Source organism: Thermobia domestica, chromosome 2 (assembly GCF_964235325.1).
Source record: "Thermobia domestica chromosome 2, izTheDome1.hap1.1, whole genome shotgun sequence".
NCBI classification, from domain to species: Eukaryota; Metazoa; Arthropoda; class Insecta; order Zygentoma; family Lepismatidae; genus Thermobia; species Thermobia domestica.
In genome coordinates, this window is record NC_137455.1 from 227,364,831 (window position 1) to 227,388,110 (window position 23,280).

General features: G+C 35.3%; 1 protein-coding gene across 3 annotated transcripts in view; it reads left to right on the forward strand.

The window, feature by feature from the left end:
- Hr51 (photoreceptor-specific nuclear hormone receptor 51) overlaps positions 1–23,280 on the forward strand; it is a 1,106,739-nt gene that overhangs the window by 790,143 nt on the left and 293,316 nt on the right. For all 3 annotated transcript variants that reach the window (XM_081748470.1, XM_081748471.1, XM_081748472.1), the window contains one exon: positions 14,653–14,753. In XM_081748470.1, coding sequence (XP_081604596.1) covers positions 14,653–14,753 — 101 coding nt within the window. The remainder of the gene's footprint in view (positions 1–14,652; positions 14,754–23,280) is intronic.

The window sequence follows — 23,280 nt, forward strand, 5'->3', positions numbered from 1 at the left end:
TTTTAATGTACAAACAAGTCTTCTGGGATCTGTCCGTATCCCATTATTCGGAAACAGTGCCTATAGTTGACATTAAGAACAATAGTAAAATTCCCCGTAAAGTGAAGTGTGTAGTGATCATAGTGTAGTACATTAGCAATATATAGTAATGTATAAGGGATTCGTCATTAGGTAAGTGAAAACTTTCTTTCTATACTCAAAAGTTCATGGCACTCAAAAGACAATATCCATTGACATAAAATAGAACTACACACATATATACTTATGCACGCACTGATACACCCCTAGCATCAGCACAATGCCATAAAGATACCTGCAAACATACGTATATTTAGAGATATGTAAGTGCAGATACGCAAATGAAACGCATGCTTGGTAGAACCCTAACACCAACACAATGTAATAAATATGCATGTAAACACGTATACAACGAGATATGTAACTAGAGATAAGAAACTAATACACATGCACTGATACAACCCTAACAAAAGCACAATACCATAAATATTCATGCACTCATTCATATGTACACAAAGTGATACGTAAGTGGAGATATATATATATATATATATATATATATATATATATATATATATATATATATATATATATATATATATATATATATATATATATATATAGATGTTATGCAAACCTACATACCTCCAAATCTTGTATACGCAATCAAAACATGCAGGTCTGCAAGAACGCACAATACCTACAATAGTTGATAACCATGCACAGAAGCTTCCCTTGACTTCGGTTTCCATTGGGGTACAGTGAATCAACCAAAGTTGTTCGGATCCCACGTAAAGCTGTAAGTGAACTCTCCTTTCCCTTAGCAAGCGTAACAGTAGAACGTTAAACTAAATCAAACAATACCAAAATTGATCCCACAACACAAATAGAATTATATGATATGCAAGCCATACAAACAAGCTCGTTTTACAAGTCTAGAAGGATATAAAATATTATAAATATTATGCAACCCTAGATACACACATGCACTTACAGAGGCACACAAGAACAAACAAATAGATACAGATACAAATACAAATAAACACACATGTACGTCTACATGAGATGAAAACAGTCATATACGCCCAATACATATGGTGCTTTAAGCGATAACATCAATAAATAATAAAATCGTTTCCTCCGTATATGTTCTTACAGAAATTTTTCACTCGTACTGATAAATAAAAGCATAAGAAGTCGAAAAGAGAGAGGAAAATCGTTCCAAATTTCTTTCAATCCCTTCAGTATCAATTAACCCTTTTAGTAGAGTAAATATACAACTTGATTCGGAATTAATTGCAGCATAAATGATTTTTGTGTCAAATTATGGAGAACGGCGTGGAAAGTAACACATTTAAAATCCGGCATCCAAATGTTTGGGGAAAAGCCGCTATCTTGGATTTTTGGCGGGGAGCTACTGGCGGAGAGGGATTTTTAAAATATTTTATTTCTCAGCTCTCTTAATATTTTATTTTATTGTCGGATCGTAACGTGTTATACCTCATTTGAAAGCGCATGAATTGTACACTTAGATTATGTATAACAAATGTATCTGTTCCACTAAATGTGGAAGAAAACGACGACGAAAATGGAAAAAATTGAAATTCGGAAACAAATTTTTCAGTAATCAGGGCTGGCAACTCAGATTATTGCTTCGAGAGGTTCAAAACTCTTGAATGTTATTTGACACATAATTTTCTCAAACATATAAAAAGAATGGTTGATTTACATGCAATACTTAGTTAGGATTTTTTCGTTTTTGATTCTTCAATTGTAATAATATTGTCATTATTGTTTCCATGACTTCGAAAAGAATGAAGACTAGTTTTCATTTATTTCATTCAATCATATCCAAATGTTTATTTCTCTTGCATATTGAGGGCACAAATATTGCTTGACATTGGAATGATTGGAACATAAATTACTGAATAGCACAAGTATATAGTATAATATATTTAGCTTTCCTCCGGAAGAAATTCACCACATATTTTCCTGGAGAAGTTCAGCATATTGAAAATGACGGCTATTACTAGATTTTTCTTTTAATCTATGTAATGATTATTTGTATAAAATTCACAAAAACAAAATTAAACAATATTACATGATCGGCAAAAGATCGTTACAATTTACTTATCTTGTTAACGATATTAAGCTATTACTATTAGAAAAAATAATGTTTAAAAAAATTACTAATAACACCTCTATGGAGGAATTTAAGGGTAACAGATTGGAATATTCAATTTAAATAAGTAAACTTTACCATAAGAAATATAGAAAAATAGACATACATACGAGATCACATAATCTCATCTTCGTCGTCGCAAGTCCAAGAAATATTGTCGCGATTTTCACAGGTGATTCCCGTGTAGTGACCACATAGAGATGTACACTGAAGTCCAATTTTTTTTTTTTTTTTTTTTTTTTTTACATGAACACTTAAGAGTTTTACAGTTTCCACGGCAGTTACAATGAATTATCTTCAAGATGTAATCTGAAGCAGGTTTCTTATCTGTCATAATTGGAACAAACATTCCTTTTCTCAATTGCCATCCCCATTCTTCAGGTCGTAGTTGAGAAGTAAGATCTTTCCACTTCATAATTTGAAAATAAGTCCTCAATGAGTGATATTTCTCTGCAGAAGGAGTAGGAGGGAGACATTCCGGGCGAAGAAATCCACTTGATTTGTAAACTTTGCTTTGTAACTTCCTCACTCTTATAGCAAGGAGAGATTCGTTCTCCAAACCTTTGTACAATCTTGCAGTTATTTGTTCTCCAACTTGAATAATTTCTTCTTTAGTCGCACTTTCGTCGTTGAAAATAGAACTAGCTTGTCGAAAGATGTCATCCCTTTTAGCAAGATGTAGCCCCACAGGTTTCCCAATACCAAAGAATCGAGACGTTGTATCGCAACCAAGAAATGCGTGACTAAACAGAAGATATTCAGTGATGTCGCCAAGATCTGACTTAGTAGATTTTATATCCCAAATTTTTTGTCCACTTTTCAGGAAGAGTGAGCGAGAATCTGTAAGTGACTGGGACAGAAGAAGAACAAGCAAATCAATATCATTCCCAACAACACACGCGTCTTCCATTTGCGCATTCTTTACTGCTGTTTTTATAATAAGTATGTCTGCATCGTCCTCTGAATACAAAACTTGAAATCCAGCAGCAGTAAGTTCTAAACCTTCAACAAATCTCTTCTTGTTATTGAAGTTTCTCAGAAACATGTCCTTTTTCATTGAAAGTTTCACTTCTGGTGAAATATGGACGTCAGGAGAGCTCAAGCCTTTGGTTCGCTTCAGATCTGTACAATCCATTATTGGAGGGCCAGCAGCGTATCCAAAAAAAATAATAATGGCATTTTTCAATTGTTTCAAGGTATAAAAAATACGAATGAAAGATTGATTCAAAAGAATAGTTGACTATCCATTTTATTTGGTGGAGCAACCACACACCATCAATTACATATTTGAATCCTATGAAATTTGGTTCGTATGCTGGTGGCATAGACATTTTTCCCAACGCGCTAGCTAAGGAAGCTTTGTTTGCTGGTCGAAACATTTCCTCATCTTCAAACAAACTTAAAGGAACCGAACACAGCTCGTATTCCATGACATCTTCCAAGTTCATGCCTGCTTTCGTGGCAACTACTGCTAGCCTGTGGAGTAGCTGATTGTGCTCCATGTTGAAAGAGCCTTTATCAGTGTGTATCATGGTTTTGTAAGATATTGTAATAACCTTGTCTTTTTTCACAAATGTGAAAGTATCTGAAAAAAATTCACTCATTTTTAGAAGATTCCTCTGGCCTACGTTTTTAGCCTCGCTAACGTTGACACAATCAGGAGCGGTTACTCCGTTTGTTATATTAAATAACTCTTTTTCTGTGCGGAATGGTTGGCATGATGACAACAAATCAATAACTTTTTTGCATCACATGCATCTCTTTCCATACGGCTCTGAGATATATGTTTATGTTGCTCTCTTGTACTGTACGATAATGCCGTGAGATCCTGCATTGAGAAATTTACTTGAGAGCATGCAGGAATTGATAGTACCCATACAGCTCGTTGATTTTCCGTCATTCCATGCCCATGGGTTAAACCTCCTACGCTTTTCAAAATTCTCATAAGTGTCTGTTCAATTAGCAAATCACCTGCAAGTCCTGCCCAAAATCGGTCACACCTTCGTACAACAAATTTACCTTTATGGAACTTAGATGCTACATCAGGATGGTCATTTTCGAGCTGTTTCATTTGCTTCAAATAAATATAAGTGGACTTGGTGTAATGATTATGTCCAGATGTTGCAAGATACGGCATCATTCTTCATATGCATTTCAAATGCAAGCTCCAATCGCCTGTACGTTCAGCTAACAAGAAACTTCTTAAAATGGAAACCATTTCTATATACTGAGCCCAAAGTTGAGCAGTTTTGCTATTCAGAGATCGCTTCCATTTTTCTACAGAGCCTATTATATTATGAAGGGAAGATGATGAATAAACATGTTTACTTGATTTAGTTTTATTCAGAATGTTCTCATAAAGTCCTTTCATTTCTTCAAAGTCAACTATTTTCTCTTTAATTTTCTCTTCGCCGATGCCAACTTCATATGTCTCACACAAAGCCAACACATTGAGAGCTAAGTCTACTATATTGTGAGCACGAATAGCCCTAATATGCCTTACAGTTTTTTCAGGATAAATAACTTGCAAAACTTCTGACAAACCAGACCCCTCCATAATATGGCCTATGCATCCAAGGAAGCTCATTCTTAGATGGAACCCTCCAAGCAAAAGTACCAAAGATTTTAAAGGACTGTCTGCGGATTCGCTGTTTATGATAATTTGACTCTTCCAGTACAATGGTTGTTCAAATGTTACGATGGGTTTCTTGTTGAATTTGGAAGCTTGTGAACTAATAAAGAGCAATGTTGAATAAATGCATAATAAATCACTAAGGTTATGGTCAATCATAGGAAGGAAGATGACGTCGGCTTTTCCTGGGTGCTCCTTTCCAGTATAAATGGCTTGCATAGTGCCTGACCATGTCGGACGAGGATCATGAAAAAACCAGGATATATACTACATGTCTGTCGGTGTGATTTCATCTTCAAGCACCTCCGCAATCAATTCATTATAATAAATCTTTCTGTGTTGAGCCGTCGGGAGGTAATGAAATGGAATTTTAGCAACATTCTTAACGTCCTCCATAGAACAATTTTTCTTGGAATTTCCAAGCATCTTTGTGATGATTTTGGTGTTATTGTCGCAATAATCACCATTCCGTGAAAGGATCCTTTCCCATCTATTGTGCATATATCGTGATCAACATTATCCGCAGCAAAGTGAAGAAAACTATTAGGGAGAACTTCGGTTAAATCTCGTCCAGTTAACTCTGCAGCCCATTTTTTAAATTTTGTTACTTCATGAAAAGAAGAAGAAAACCCAGGGCTATGTGAAGTATCAATAAGAAACCGAGAGTCATAGTTGTGGTGCATTTGAATTCCCAGAGTCAATGGGATTGGTACAATTATTGCTCGTGGTCTACATGCTCGCATCAATGCCTGATCAAGAGAAGCAGCTACAAGTTGTAAATTTTGATCACAAATGATAGAAGTAAGAAGTAATCTTAAGGATGGAGAGAGAAAATCAAGAGCAGATTCAACTGACAAATTGTTTAAATCGGGATACGTAACTGATGGCGTATTCTTTTCTTTAATTTCATTTCTGATTATTTTTGCAACTGTATGCACCATCCTTTCTTTCTCTTTCTCAATATTATCTTCTCTCGGGTGCTGGTAAAATTCTTGAAGAATTGTTTTTGCAGTATCTCTAAAAGTTATAACGTTTTCTTTTCCAGATATGTTTCCTATGATTATGTTTTCGCCATATTTATCAAATAAGAGCTTTCTTATATGCTTCAGCGTGTATGGTTCTAATCCAGTTCCGTGCATGAAATCGTACATCTTTAGAGAAAAATCTTTCAGTGTTTTTTGATCATCCTCTTGTTTTTCAAACAGCTTACGTACTCGATGAAATGCCTCCATTCTGACACTATCTGGAGGCCTACCTGCTAATTTTTGTCTCTTGATTGCTTTATTTACACTAAAAGTTAAAGAATATTGCTTTGGAATTTTTTTGCCTGTGCCAAAAATTTGTTGAACAAACTCGATGGTAAACAGCATCAGCTACATGTAAATCTGAAATAATTCGATTTACTCTTCCCAAGACAGTAAGCCCCCATTCATCGTTTCGCTCGTGACGATGTTGTACAATTCGGTCCTTGAGTTCAATTGATCGAACAGTAATAACATCTGACTTCAACCTATCACTATGACGAGAATCACGAAATGAGTTTTCACCGCAAAGAATGCATATATTTGGATTTTCCTGGGACGCACTCGACGAAAAACGCAATTTCAAACCAGAAGATGTATTGGAATCAACGTATTCCGCTTTCGTTTCTTCACAAATTTTAATTCTCTTCTTGTCGCAGAAGTATTTCCGGCATTCCGAATGAACTCTTAAACCTGAATGAACATTAACAGTAACACCCCTTGCACTGGCAGCACTTAGAACTCCACGAACACCCTTTTCAGTCTGTACCACATTTGTCTTACCATTATTTAAAGGATCACTGCAGAAGATGCATACAATGTTATAATATGCATTACACACTTCCATAGTAATATGTCTTACCTGTTAAGACACTGAACTTTAGAAAATATAGTCACCATGCAAAAACACACACAAAAATAGCAAAGAAAACAACAAAGAAACCATTACAATAATGCACACACAATCTTCTCTACACAACGAACAGAAGTCACTGACTTTCGCGCCCATTAGAGAGGCAAATAAAGAAATGCATCGATCCTGATTTTATTACACGGTTGGAAATTTGCAAATTTAAAAAAAAATTAAAATATATTTCCGGCCCAATATATTTCACAAAACTACAGTTTTTGAAGGCGTGTAGTCATAACTGTAATGAAGAACTGTTTAATTAGAAAGAAAGTTTTCGATTTATTTCTCATTTTCGTAGTTTTCTTTCATACTTGCTGTCAGGTGCGGGTATCGTATTTATATTTTATGAATTTATGGTTATGATTCAACAAATTAGGTATAATGTGTTTGATCCGGTAGATAGGATGTATAAACGAAATTCTCTTTAAAATCCCCCTGCCTCACTTTTTTTTTTTTTCAAAAATTAAAAATGGTGAATTTTCAGCACCAAACATTTGGATGGTGGATTTTCTATATAATATTTTCTATAATGTTCTGCATGATTTCAAATTGAAATAATTTATATTCCAATTGAATTAGTCACATAATTACAGGCTGACACGCTACTGTCTAAATTCACAAAAATTAACGACAAACTTTTTAGCGAAAATTTCTATGCCTAAGTATTTCTAGTAAATCAACCATTCTTTTTATATGTTTGAGAAAAGTATGTGTCAAATAACTTTCAATAGTTTTGAACCTCTCGTAGCCATAATCACAGTGTTGCCAATCCTGATTACTGAAAAAATTTGTTTCCGAATTTCATTTTTTTCCACTTTCGTCGTCGTTTTCTTCCACATTTAGTGGAACAGACACATTTGTTATACATAATCTAAGTGTATAATTCATGCGCTATCAAATGAGGTATAATACGTTGCGATCCGACAATTAGAAGCTGAGAATTAAAATATTTTAAAAATCCCTCTCCGCCAGTAGCTTCCACCCAAAAATCCAAGATGGCGGCATTCGCCCAAACATTTGGATGGCGCAGTTTGGATGTGTTACTTTCTACGTCGTTCTCCACAATTTCGCACTTAAATTATTTATGTTGCAATTAATTCCGAATCAGCCAAAAATTTGGTCTTCGTTTACTTTACTATTTCTTCTTCATACATAATTAAGTTTATTAATTTTTTTAAAAAAATAAAAATTTAGGCAAAGATAGTGATATAAATTCTTTCAATCTTCCATTCAAGGAATCAAGTCTTTCAGAAGTTACCTGAGAAATAAGCAAAAGATTTTATGATCTTATTCAAGATTGATCCCTTTTTCACAGGGACAAGTACCGGGAGGAACCATAAAAAGAATTCCCTTTCTTACTCAATCAAGATTTCTTCTGCTTCAGGTAAACAAGTGCTCATTTCCCCTATTCATCATGTCTTTTGGTTCTAGCAACAAAAAATTTCGTACATTCCTCCCTCCTTCCATTCAACCTGACTTCTGGCTGTAGCAAAAAATAGCCATTCATCCGTTTTTAGTCAAAGAGTAATCTTTGCCCCAAACGTTTTTCAATGACAAATAGAACCCAGTAACTTTCGACATCTAAAACCGAGCCAAGGGAGCAGGAACGTAAAAACTACCTCCTAGCAAATCATTATATCCTGATACCAAGAACGAAAAATGTAAATTTTCCGCCACATATCTTCAAATACCAACTAGAAAAGTCACGATATGTCGTCGCCATATTATTAAGCTTCAACAATGCATAATATATCGTTCCAAATAGTTGCAATTTCGACTACATAGTGTGTGTTATACAATATCTCTCAAGGACAATAACACTGGTCGGCATGAAAATCCTCCCACGAGGGTGAAAGGGTGTACCGGATAGATTTCGAGATGCTGATTACGAATATCTCATCGAGAAAGTTCCAGCACGTAAGTTTTTTTTGGCGGGGTGCTGTTTCCATAATTGACAGAAAAATCGTATTTTTCGTATTTAATATGTGTTTTCCGTGCATAATCCTCAATTTTTATCTTAATCCAAGAACTGTTACTAGGCTATATCTGAGGAAAAATTCTATTCTCTAGCTCACGACCCCCCTGAAACGTACACCCTCCCCTTGGGTTGCAAAGATTTATTGTCGTTCCGTAAAAGTACAATAGTACAATAGTATAATCAAATCCGTAAAAGTACAATAGTAATCTACATTATTATCTTCTTTATATGACTATTTTTGTATGTTATGAATTCCAAAGGATTAACCATTGTATATAATAAGATTTTTTAACCTCCTATATACAAAAGTAAGCAGGGTTGGCAAGAACCATGGTTGTTTTTGAAAATGCCAAAAACCCGTTTTCGGGGAAGTTTAAACTAGGATTTTTTTTGGTTTAAACCAGGTTTTTTGGTTTTAGATATTTTGCTCTATGTATTTATATGAAAATGATACAGTGAAACATCTGAATAATGAACATCAATGTAAAATAATAAACTTAAGAATATTGAAAATTCATTGTCACAGAAAAAAATGGTTGTCATAGACAATTATGGACAGAAGATACATTACACTAATTCTTTTGTTTGAAATGTAGAATCTAGAAACTAGGCTATTCATAATTGAGAAGAGCGAATAAGTACATCTTCCTCATCTTTGGAAGTAGCATGAGAAATATCATGCAGCTAACAAAACTTAAATAGTTTACAAAATTTTCAGTCCAAAATGTTCATAACTTCTGGTTCATTTCAAATAAAAAATTTCTTCCATTTTAGAAGGGAAGGAACTTAAAATGCTAACTGCATTACCTCGCTGAATTGCTAGACTAATGCGTTGAAATAAAAAATGTGCACTTCTTGGATCTCCTGTCTTCAGATTTAATTTCAATCCGATTTCCTTTAGGAATTCCCTAGCTTCCTTGCTAAAAGCTCACATGGTTTCCGTAGCAAAGGCAATAAACATATGATATTCTTTTAATTTGGAATATTTCGTGTGTTTCCGCTTACAGGCAGTCTCAGCAGCATTTCCGGCCTCTTTACATGATGAAGCTAAATGGGAAGGTGCAAATGTGTCTACACAGATGACGTCCCATACCAGTCGTTGCCCCATTTTCCAAGGGATTGATGTCGCTCCATCTGGTCGTTTCCCATCATCTCTGGACATTCCAGATGGTTCTAAAATATTTGGAACATCAATGCTGGCAAGGGCTCGTCTTATTATATTATTCAGCTCTCCATGACGAGAAATTCGACCTCCACTCCTAGAGCAGCTTAGTGCATGTAAGCCTTTTTCATCAACCTGTTCTTGACATGTACATTTGAAACTGTGACAGATATTTAAGCCGAGACGTAGAGCGACAGAAATTTGAAACGTGTTGTTGTATAAGAGAGTTCCAATATTTCTTGACGGTGTAGCCTGTAGCCATACACCAGATTCTTTCCTTTGTAAGGATTTAAAACGGGCAATATCAAATGCATTTTCAGGAACCAATTCTTTATCAATTATTGTTGTTAATATAATTTTATCCCAATGCTGTTGTAAATCCAATACAGCGGGAGTCTCATTATTGTAGATACCATTCCATATCTCCAATCCCTCCGCCAGGTGATGAATTTCCACTTTGTCAACTGGAATGTATAATATGTTGGAGACAAGTGGCTTCACTCCAAAACATGAGGACAGGAAAGCTTAGATCTGAGACTTTTCTTACACTTAAACCTCCTAAGCGAATTGGTAAGCTTGCTTGAGTCCATTGATTTTCATTCAAAGAATAATTGATGATAGACTGTAATGCATATTTCATACAATTATCAAGCTGAAGTACCTTGGAAGGCATGGACCATGTGGGAGTGGTGCGTAAAAAATAGATCAGTTTCGGTATTCCCAGGCAATTCTTAAGTAGAAAAAAGGAGATATGTGCTGGTAAAGTCTTCAGACGCTGAGTTACTATTTTTAATCTATTTAAATGCTCATCAAAAGTTTCCTCATATCCATCCTCAAGGAGGGGTGATCCTAAGAGAGATAATTCATTTTTAAGTACCGTCCGTATCCCAGGTAACAAGTCTTGAAACTGGGATTCAACTTCTTTGCTTGGATTCCCAGACATGAAAAAAAGTTCGCATTTAGACGGATTAACTTCCAGACCAAGTTTTTTAGATTCTTCTATTAGAGTCTTTGTAAACTGACTGTGGAGAACCACCTAAGCTACCGTCATCTAAGTAGAAGGTATTTAGTTCAGACGATAAAGCGCGAACTATTGGGTGGATGGCCAAACTAAAGAGAATTGGACCAGCTGGATCACCTTGTTGACAGCCAACTTGTGATGGAATCGTTCGTTCACCAAAAATTAAGATTGATGATTGAGCATAACTTTGCCAAAAGAATGAATATAATTGAGGCAATACTTGTTTCACTTGCTCTAGCATAATATCTCTTTGCACGGAATTGAAGGCATTTTTGAAATCGATCTTGAGAATTACGTTATTAGAATTCTTATGTGCTTGTATGTAACTACGGGTGGCATGTATAATAACTTCATTTCCTTTTCTCGTCGCAAATCCGAGTTGGTGAGGTTGCAAATAAGAGGCGCATTTGGCATACACAGAGGAAACTGCTGTCTTAGATGCTAAACGTCTAATTGTACACCCAACAGCTATGGATCTAAGTCCTCCATCCTTCTTTCGAAGTGCACATAAATTTGCACCAAAAAAGTATTTACATATTTCAAGATTGACATTTCCACTCAGTATGAGATTTATTAAGTTTGTGATTTGTTCCAGCAGATATGATGCCGTATCACCTGCCGATTTGGAAATAAGATCTTTTAAATGTTGAGGTGACAAACCATCAATCCCTGATGCAGAACCACTAGGGAAACTATAAATAGCTTTTGACACCATTCCATTATCCACTATGATTTTAGGATCAAGGTCGTTCGGAGGATCGGGTAAATTTAGATCCCTGGAAGGAGCTGGGTGTTTGCTTTTGAGATCGAGGAATGTTTCCTCGTTTATTGGAGCCAAAATATCATCACAACTTAACAACCTTAGGGCCCCTCTGGTATCAAAGTCAGAAATTTTTGCTTCTATTCTTTTCGCTAAGTTTGGAGTGTGTTTTTTCCCTAGACGAGATGAACAATCTGTTGACACAGTTTCGATTAAATTGTGTTTAATAATCTGTGTAATGGATTTCGTGCTGCGTTCCTCAGGGATTTTTAGATGGGCAAACGAAAAGGTTAACAAATTTTTCCACGAGAGGAAATCATTTTTATTTACACATGCTTCTATTACAAATGCTAATTTCTTTGCGACTGCATTTCGGGCCCCTCTTGGAATTCTCTTTATTAGCCATATGGTTGACTTTAATTTTGCAAGTTCTTTAGCAAAATCTTGCGTAGTAACTTGAGATTCTGATATCACATGTTTTCTCGCCTTGTGTATATTCAAGCCCTTCCTGGCTGGAAACCTTTTTAGACACTGAGGGCAAGAAATGTCATCATTTTCCATTGAAATGGAGATATCTGTTAACGAATTTAATTGATTAATATTGTTTTCCATTTATAAGAATTTTTAAAATTTTTCCGTTGCACTAAATTCCATTGTTAGAAGGTTTCGGAGTTATAACGTTCAATAGGCTTATTTCTTTCATTTCTTTATAATAGGATAACCACAAAACCAATTTTGAAACGGATTTCACCTGGGACACATCATGCACATTCATATACAACTCAAAAACGTCAATCAAAGGCACTTCCTCACTTTCAGACAAAATCCACAGAGATAATGTTCTTGGATCTCACATCGATCACAACAATTGTATTTATTCCTGTTTGTTGTATGTATTTATTCCTGTTTCATACACTGGTATCAAGTTTCTCAAATACTCACATTGTCAGACATATATTTTGTATGTATGCCATTATTTATAACTAAGGAATGGAGTGATTTTCGTGCCACAAGGTGAAACTATTGTAGACTTTGATGAATTCAAAACCAAAGAATAATAAGATCAAAGATATAACCTATTCCTCGAACGCTGACTCCATATCAAAAATCATGACCCTTTACTTTTTTTTTTTTTTTTTTTTTTGTGATAAAGGATGAAACTAAAGATTGTTAATTTGAACCACTTCTGCATTGAATAGATCGTTAAGGAAAGAGAAATCTACTCTTAAGAAGCTGAATCAATTGCAAAAAAACTGCATCTCGGTATCTATAACTACTTTTGCCTTACGGTAATCGGTATTGAAACCGGAATAATAGTAAATTCTAACCACTATTACCATTTCCGGTTTTGCTGGTGGTATTGTATTGTGGGCGGTATTAGTAGGTACTCTTGAGACCGTGAACCGATTTAAGGAAACTGCTTGTCGCTATCTACTGTCATTTTTGTTCTATGGCGATAATTGTTGAAACCACAGATTCTTAATTTGAAGCATATTCGGATTCAAGAAAGAGCTTACCCTTAACGCACCAAGCCTAAATCGTAAACGTTGTTTACCAAACTGGGGTTTTATAGGAACCCCAAGTATTATTTTAATTTCTCAACTTACTTTTTGCAGTTTTTCAACGAACATATCATTGATCTAATTATGTAGCAGATATCCCAAAAGGATCCAGGGCACATATAAAAATCGAGAATAAATTGGTTCTTATACTTGCAGCAGTATTACCAAATATCTCTGGGTCCGTAGAGGACCTCGCTTGGTGAGTTAAGGGTTAAAGTAGGAGATTCAACCTAATCTTAGGAAGCTTAATCGATTGAAGAAAACTGCGTCTCGATATCTCTTACCGTTTTGAACTATGGACATTAGTATTGAAAGCGGAATTACTAGAAAATTAGAACCACTTCTGGTTTTGGCAGTAAATTTTGGGTGGTGATGGTATGTTCTTCTGCCAAAGTGAATCGATTAGCATATAAAAGCCCTTTGTCGCTATATATTACCATTTTTGTTCTATGGCTATAAATGTTAAAACTTGAAAAGGTTAATTTGAATTACTTCCGGTTTCAGAGAGAGTTAATGAGGAAGGCGGAGATTATTCGTGGGAAGCTGAATAAATTTCTGGAAACCGCATATTGATATCTCTTCGTTTTTGCTCCTTAGAAATAATTATTGAAACCATAAGTAGTAAATCATTTCAACTACTTCCAGTTTTGATAAAGTGGTGCAGATTGTGATGGTACACTCTCCTGAAATAATGAATTGATAGCAGAAAACCGCTCGTCGCTATCTACTACCATTTTGTTCTATGCCAGTAAATGTTGAAACTGGAAATTGCTAATTTGAACCACTTTCAGTTTGAATAGAGAGTTAATGGAGAATATAGCACCTATTTTTGGGGCGCTTAATCGATTACAGAAAACCGTATGTCGACGATATCCCTTATCTGTTTTTGCTCTGTAGAAGTCAGTATCAAAACAGGAAGCAATATTAAATTGAACCACTTCCGTTTTTGGTAGTGTTCGGAATAGTTATGATAAGTTACCTTGAGAGGCTGAATCGTTTGCAGAAAACCATTTGTCGCTATCTGTTACTCTTTCTGTTCTATAGTACTAAACGTCGAAACAGGAAATGATTAATTTGAACCACTTTTTGTTTGAATAGAGAGTTAATGGAGGAGACGGAACCTATCCCTGGAATTCTGAATCGATTGCAAGAAAACATACCTCACACGTTGTTTACGACATCCGACACTTCTGCATGGCGTAGTTTGGAATTCTAAAGTTATATGGTATGTAGTGAAAGAACCGTTATGAATATGACTAAATTGAAATTATGTTTTTCATTAATGTTAAGCTATTAAATTGCTGAAATACTTGCATTCTAGATTGTTTTATCTACGTTTTACTTTTTCTCCCAGTGAACGGTAGTTGAAATATTCTAATACTAACTATATTTTCTTTCCTTTTAGACCTCCTGTTTCTCTTGCGATGGGGTTGTCTCCTGCCAGATATCCTACGGGTATGATGTCGTCGCCTACAGAACTCCCATCGAAACAAGAAGCGGATGACGGTTAGTTCTTTCCTGAAATGTCTAAATCAATGTCCATTTTGATCCAACACATCTACAAGTACATTTTTCTTATGCAACCTACTAAAGTCAATTAGTGTTAAGGAGATTATCAAATGGATAACAATCATTGCATTGTATTATTCTACTTATTAATGGAGGATCCTGGGAAAATGGGCAATGTCTAGTATGGGATGTCACTTGTGTTGATACTTTTGCAGCTTCTCATATCGTATCAACATCTAAGTAAGCTGGAAGTGCGGCAGAAACAGCGTGCAGACGAAAACATTTAAAATATAAATGCTTAAAAGAAGACCATTTTTTCATTCCATTTGCTGTTGAAACAATGGGTGTTTTCAGCAAAGAGGCAAAGAATCTAATGAAACAAATAGGTTCACAGTTGGTTGCGAAAACAGGAGATCCGCGGAGCAAACAATTTTTAATACAGAGACTCAGTTTAGCAATTCAGCGGGGAAATGCAGCTTGTATTTTTTAATCATTCCCTTCTGCTCCTGTTATGGAAGAAGTTTTTTATCTTAAATAGTTAATCCGTTCCACGCTAGCCACATCTACCATCAAGTACTGCTATATGAAGGTTCAATTATATCACATTGCACAGCACAGTGTTGCCTGGAATTTCGTATATTAAGTAATGCATTGATTCTTTGTACATCATTTTGTATATTTCGGTTAACTCTTTATCTATGACAGGTTGAGGATATTTCTTTTAATGTTTTGCATGTCTACTTTATTTTATGTTCTTTGGTTTATCATTTAATTTACATTTTTATATTATGTATGTCAGTTTATAAATTTCCTTTTTGTTAAATTCTAAATGAAAAATCGCATAGGCTATACTAAATTTGAATTGCATACATTACATTTGAAGTGCCAAACCTACTACCAATTCGTATGGCAATTTGAAACGTGTATACAAAAGAAATGAAACATTAAATTATAACTTATTAATGACATTGTCATTTTATTGGCATTTAATCTTTAATACAATAATTGAGGCTCTGAGTTTAAAATAGAGAACATTTCTACGCCTTACTTTTGAAAAAAAAAAAAAAAATGGAAATACTGTTGCTCATACAAAAATATTTCTATGGAACCTCTCTATCGTATGTTAAGATTTTTTATTTCCCAAAATACAAAAACATAGTCAGATTGCTTAGTCAGTTATTTAAAAATTGACATCGTAGAGTCTTCTACCTTATTCTTGGTTTATTCTTCGTTTTCCACTCATCGTTTCAATTGTAAATATATAGTTTAAGGCTTTAATAATCTTTATAAGTATTATAACTACGGTATTTAAGAAAGAATAAAATCTGAGAGCAGAATGGGCATATACATACACTAAAATCCTCAGGACAGTGTTTCCTAATTAATACCAAATCACTTTTACAAACATAGGAGAAAAAGGTATGAAATCCTAGGTGGAAAGCTGAGTTGTGTCTGATTTGAGAAATTAAAATATAAATTTTAAACTGCATGATATTTTCAATTTGGCTCAAGAAGTGTCTTGACAGTGACGATAATCTGGGCAATGTATTTCGAAAAAATCTCCGGTACCCGTGAGTCCACCGAGTTTCATACAACAGGCAAACAAGAATATTAGTTGCTTTCATTTTCATCACATCTCCAAGAAGGCTTCTCAGGTTCCTGTACGCAAGATAAATGTGACAGTTTTTTTTTTTAAAAAAAAAGAATGAGCAGTTGATAGTACAAAATATTTAGGTTGCTCTGTATGTAGGAAATATAAGGATTTAGGGGTACACCGTGACAAAACTTCGTATTAACTTAACAATGGCAAGAAAGAACTGTTGTTCCTATTGGGACAAATAAAGAGAGTCAACAGTCGAGTTTAAGAAAAAATAAACGAATACAGAAAAATAGAAAATTGCTTGAAATTATATATATATTGCTTGAAAATATGCAAGAACTACAATTTTTAAGAAGTGACCGAATCTACTGATTGCATAAATTTAAACATATTGTACATTTTGATAAAACTTGCACGAAGATTGCTATCCATATTCCGTCTGAAAGGAAGAACACTATTTGAATAATTGTAATCTATATATATAAAAGAGAACGTACAAATCCTTTGTTCCCTCATCACGCTAATACGGCTGAACCAATTTCTTTCATTTTTGGGGGGTTATTAGGATTTGGACCCTAGATGGTTTTTATCATATCACTTTAATTTTTAATTACCAGTGTCTTGAGATAATTGACCATTCAAGTGTCCATAACGTACAAATCCTTTGTTAGTTCATCATAGGTAAAAATAAACGTATTTATATGCAACCCGCATGACCGTGTCACTCGGCGGGTTAACATAAATGACAGGCGATATAATGTTAACATTTACTGCAATCTACTATGGTTTTTATCATATCACTTGAAAGCGAAAAAGTAAAAATTATCTAAGTAACAAAGTTTATTGCGTTCCGGGGTGACCGCAGCGAAGCGGGGCGGGTTAACATAAATGACAGGCGATATAATGTTAACATTTACTGCAATCTTCTATGGTTTTTATCATATCACTTGAAAGCGAAAAAGTAAAAATTATCTAAGTAACAAAGTTTATTGCGTTCCGGGGTGACCGCAGCGAAGCGGGGTGAACGCTGCTAGTATCTTCATAAAAAGTAAACTTTCATTTTTAAATGATGACTCTACTACACTGAATAGCAAAACTCTTACAAGAAAATGTAAATATGATTGCAAATCGGATGCAAAACATACGGCGTCTGATTCAGCAAGAAAGGGAATGAAATCACGAAAATTTAAGTTGTTATGGAGCGTAGTTAGGGAAAAGAGATTTTTAAATGTTACATAATAAGAGAAAAGCAGTAATTACGTTGAAATAAATACGTGCTCGTGCAGAAAGTGAAAGTAAACAAACCACAATTGACATACAGATCATAAAAAGCATTGAGCACCACGAAAGCAGTAGTTCGCCGTATGCTGCCATCACGACCAAATAGAACGTGCACAATATTCCCGGATAATTACTTAGGCGATGTATACAAGATCTGGATCAAGCAGCCAAGAGTCACGGAGCTTCCCCAGCTATGCTCTCCTGAATTAGCGATTGACATGTCAACGCGTCTGACATTTAAAACAACACATTGTAAAATGTGTAAATATTCACATGGACTTGCAGATGCCAGCATCCCTTACAACCACTTAATAATGGTGTACGTGAGCATTTCACCACAATTGTTCAACATTATACAATTATTCACGACCACATAATACACATCTGCATAATAAATGTTAAGGTAACATCTTATCATTAATAGCAACCAAGGCATTGGTAAAACGCTTCAAACGAAAATAAAAAAATAGTCTCGAGCAATATTACATATAAAGTTAATACAGGAATCAACGTTGATGCTGCAGCTGTTCAAACAACCGCCGCTGACTTCGTTAATGAATTGAAGTCTCTCATAATAGAGCATGAGTTGAATCCAGAGCAGATTATTAATGCAGATCAGCCCAGAGTTAATAAATATCCACGTTCTGACTGAACTCTTATCATTAAGGGCAGCCAGACGATCATTGGTGTCTGGAGTGCAATCGCTGTCATAACGCATTTACATATGACTATGTCGGTTATTTGAATGTAGGGCACACTGCTTCCATACATGTATGTTCTTCTTTCAGAACCCAGTAGTCACTCTCCAGCAAACATGTCCACTGAATTCCCTGATGTAAAATCATGTACAGTCAGCGACAGTAGAAACTGGAGGTTGGATACATAAGAAATGATAGCTTTTTCCAGTAGCAGAATAGTTTCACTCGATGTCTGATAGTTGGACAACCAACATGACAGCAAACACGTGCCCGAAAACATAACATGCCAGGATATTCCTCCATTTGGAGGAAAAAGTATTACTATCTGAGAGCATCACTTAGAGAAACAACCACGAGATAAATCTGCAGAAAATCCATTCACTTTAAGATCAAAGAGTTAGGAATTAATGCAAAGGAAACGAAAAGAATAATACGCATAATGCAGAGACCGAAAAAGTATGGAAAGCTAAACAAAATGAGAAAAGAAGGAAAGGAAAGAGCAAAAGACATGGGACTAAATTAAATTTTAACATTTAAGGATAAACAGTGTCCGTCTTTCCTCCTGCCCCCTGTATCCGTCCTGGTTTTTCTCCCTTCATAGGATAAATCTCATTCAGCATCAAATGCGAACATCATTTATAGTGTTTAAATCTTTGAAAAAAAAGTAACTCCATCCAGGCCGAGACTCGAACCTCGGACCCTTAGCATAACAGTCAGATGCTGTAACCACTTACCTACACACGCTATAGCAAATGTGTTTATAAACCAGCCATTACCGTCGCTATCAAACGTCTTAAACCAGCCATTGTCGGGAGTTACCCCACTTACACTTGAAGTTTGAATTTTATTTACGGCCTTTAGCTATCTACGGCAACAGGCCCCATGTTTTCATTAAAAGCATTTGTTCTGTAGATTAAAATCAAGAATAACTTAATCTATACTCTTACTTACTGTTGTCAATATATATATATATATATATATATATATATATATACAGAGAGAGAGAGAGAGAATTGTAGGTATATAAAAATCGGATTAATGGGGGTTAAAAGAGTGATTTCGTAACTGCGAAATGGGTGATCGCATCACTACTGACATCTGGTAGCGGTGTTACGTAATACACCCATTAGAAATAACGCTTCGAAACGACAAATTGCATGTTGTGCCGTGGATAAGTCGGTAAGGGGTCTGCTTATTGAGTAGGCAACTCGAGTTCGAGTCTTGAGTACACCAATATTTTTTCCTTCAAAATACATTTCTATATTTTTTATATATGTTATTAATAATTGCTTTCCTGCATTTTTTGTAAATTATCTTAAATTAGTGAAGGTTCAGTAAAATCAAGAAGGTTAAAATACATATATATGATTGTTTTATCCGTATGTACAGTCCAGAGATGGAGCGGGTCGGGGGGCCGCGGGTCAACAGAACGTGACCCACTGCAACCCCCCACTCTGACTTAACAAAGTATTACGACCCACAGACTCATTCTGCTCAGTGCATTGTAGACAGCTTCTGAACACTGGTGAATTTGTCTTCTTTCAAGGCATCCTTTTTCTTTTCATTTGTTTCTATTGACAAAAGAACTTCAGGCAATTTTAGATATTGATATTTGCAACTGTAATAATAGCAATAGGACTTATTTGAGACGCAGCCTGTGATTTCTTAGAGGAGCTAACTACTGGGAAAAATGTTTCAATCATGTGTAATATATGAATTATTATATAAAAAATTGAATGTAACTATTTGTGCATGATCATCATATCCAAATTGCAAAGTCAAATGAAATGATTTTTGGTATATACTTAGGCCTCAATCTCAACTAGGAAGTTATCATAAATTCGGTATCGATTTCATTATATTACATATTCTAAGAGGGTCCGAATTTTTGCGAAAAATTTAGTATCTCACAAGCCGTTCAAGTTGGAGAGCTGATATTCAGTATATTAATTCTTTATCTAATATAAATAAAATAAAGAGTTTGTTTGTGTGTTTGTCTGTCTGTCTGTCCGTGTGCGGCCTGGGAACCAGACGAGTGGACCGAGAGTTACCAAATTTTGGTCAGGGGTACCTAGCCCAGGCCCCAGATCAAGACGAAGTCTTTTTTTAAATTTCGAACCAGGGGGTCTCAGGGGGCTTTTACCGGAACCGGCTTGGGAACCAGACAAATAGACCGAGAGTTACCAAATTTTAGTCACAAATACCTTGGTTCACGCTCCAGATCAGAGTTAAACGTTTTTCTCAAAATTCGAACCAGGGGGTCTCAGGGGGGCGTTTATCGGGACATGTAAAAGTAGTAGAAAATTTCCGATATTAGTGTCGAATTAATAGTTCTCGCGGTCGCTGAAATCAATGGTGAAACTCTGATCACATTAACTTCCAAATTCACCTTATTCGAGCCGGGAGTCAGCGGGGAGGGGGGGATACCGAAAAATTTAAAAGTAATCTAAAATGACCGATATTAGTGTCCTATCCATAGTTTTCGCGGTCATTGAGATCAATGGTGACACTTCCATTAGCGAAGATTTGCAAATTCAGCTACAATTGTATGCAAGCCGGGAGTCAGCGGGGAATACTGAGAAATGTAAAAATAATCCAAAATGACCGATTTTAGCGTCAGGTTCATAATTTTCGCAGTCGGTGAGATCAATGCTGACACTTTCATTAGCGATGATTTGCAAATTCAACTACCATTGTATGCGGGCCGGGAGTCAGCGGGGAGGGAGGGGACACGAAATGCCGAGACATGTAAAAATAATCCAAAATGACCGATATTAGAGTCAAATCCATAGTTTTCGCGGCCGCTGAGATCAATGGTGACACTTCCATTAGCGATGATTTGCAAATTCAGCTATATATGTGTGCGGGCCGGAAGTCAGAGGGGGAATACTCAGGCATGTAAAAATAATCCAGAATGACCGATATTAGCGTCAATTCCATAATTTTCGCAGTCGGTGAGATCAATGGTGAGACTTTCATTAGCGATGACTTGCAAATTCAGCTACAATTGTATGCGGCCGGGAGTCAGCGGGGAGGGTGATACCGAGACATTTTAAAGTAATCCAAAATGATCGATATTAGTGTCACATCCAAAGTTTTCGCGGTCGCCGAAATGAATAGTAATACTTCCACAAACGTTGACTTCCAAGTACTGGCCCCATGCGAAGAACGGGTATATTCAGCTGGTATATATATATATACTTCTTTAGTTCTTTAATACCAATTATGTATGTACTTTGCCAGTACATGTCCCATAGCGTTAGTTTTTGTTGGAATATTTTATTCCCCCCACTCAGACTATGTTAACAAAATCGTAGTCGTAATTATTCGTACTAACTAACAAGAAGTAACTATAAAGTTATGTAGCTTCCTGTGTATTTATATAAAGTTATAAAGTTATCCTTTATATATAACCTTATATATAAATAGAAACCTTATATATAAATTTTTCTCTTCTGGGGGGGGGCGAACGCCCCGATCCCTCCTGGATCCGCCCCTGATTCTACCTAGGTATTTGTTAAGGAAACCTTTCAAACAGTGATGATTTCAGGGCATTACCTGTTCGAGAATTTGAGACCTTGTCGACATAAATTTCCCCCTTCGTGGCCATATTTTCGATCATGCTCAAAGTGGACTAATAATGTTTTATCAGTTTTCTCTCATTCATATCTTGACCATTACCCGGGGAGAATCTTCTGAAATTATCAATGCTTATAATTAGTTTTTTATTACAAATCAAAGGATAATAATGAAATATTGAACATACTTAATATTTTGTTTTCAGCTTTGGATTTTAGATCTGCAATTCATATAATGTTCCTTTCTAATCGAATTTGAGAGAAAAGTAGTTGCCAAAGATTTATTCAAAGAAATGTTCTCAGTCCTCTGATGAAAATATGAACACACTTTTAAGAAAGAAAAAAAAACAAATTGAATAATACCTACAGGGTTTGAACACATACACTTATGATTGATAGACTATTCACCCAAACCGCTCCACCAGTTCGTACGTTTTCACTGAGCTTCTTTAGACTTTTGTGTAAAGTAGTTTCCTGCTCCACATTTTTTATTTTTTTTTATTTCGATACGACTATAAGTTTGTGGTGAATATTTGGGCGTTACAGGTGTTGCAATGCATAAAAATCTTTTTCGTATAAACAACATTCAATTTTACGTCCTAATAACTTATATACAACAGGTTGAATCTGTGAAATGATTGGGGTTGGAGTGATCGTAAATGTTTTCATAGTTAGGAGCCTGGATATGAAAACCCGCTTAACGTGGGGATTTACTTTTGTGAATTTTTGTACATTTATTTATACACATCTATGGAAAATTTGATTTCTATAGTTATTTCAGGATTCTAGTTATTTATATGTTTGTTTATGAATTTATTTAGTACTTGGACTTTTAAGACTATAGATTACGTTTTGACGTTTAGACTTGGGACTTCTTGTTTGTATTTAGGTAGTTTATTTTGGGAATTTTTAGTTTTGGGGATTTTTATTTTGTAGTTAGAATATTATTATTACTTGGGTATAGATAATTAAATTATTAATTTTTGTTTTGACAGATGACTATTGTACTTTTACATTCATAATTAGGAAAAAATATGCGTTGCATTTGTTTGTAAATATACTGCTGGATGTGTGTAACGATTTCATTGAAGTTAAAAAGGTGATGAAATCGGCAGTCAATTTAAAGTATAAATAGCACTACTCATGTGATAGTGGATAGAATTGGAACTCGTGCGCTAGGCTGTGATTTGTCCGTAGCCGTCCGTATGTTCATAATTACGACTACGATAGAGAAGTGGACAGTCAAATTCTCAAGGTTCAGTATCTGACCCTGGGTCTTCATTTTAGTTTTCTACAAGTTATACATAGTCAGAAGTGAAAACATGGAAATGTATACAAATTCATGAGTAATGTATTATTTATCAAAT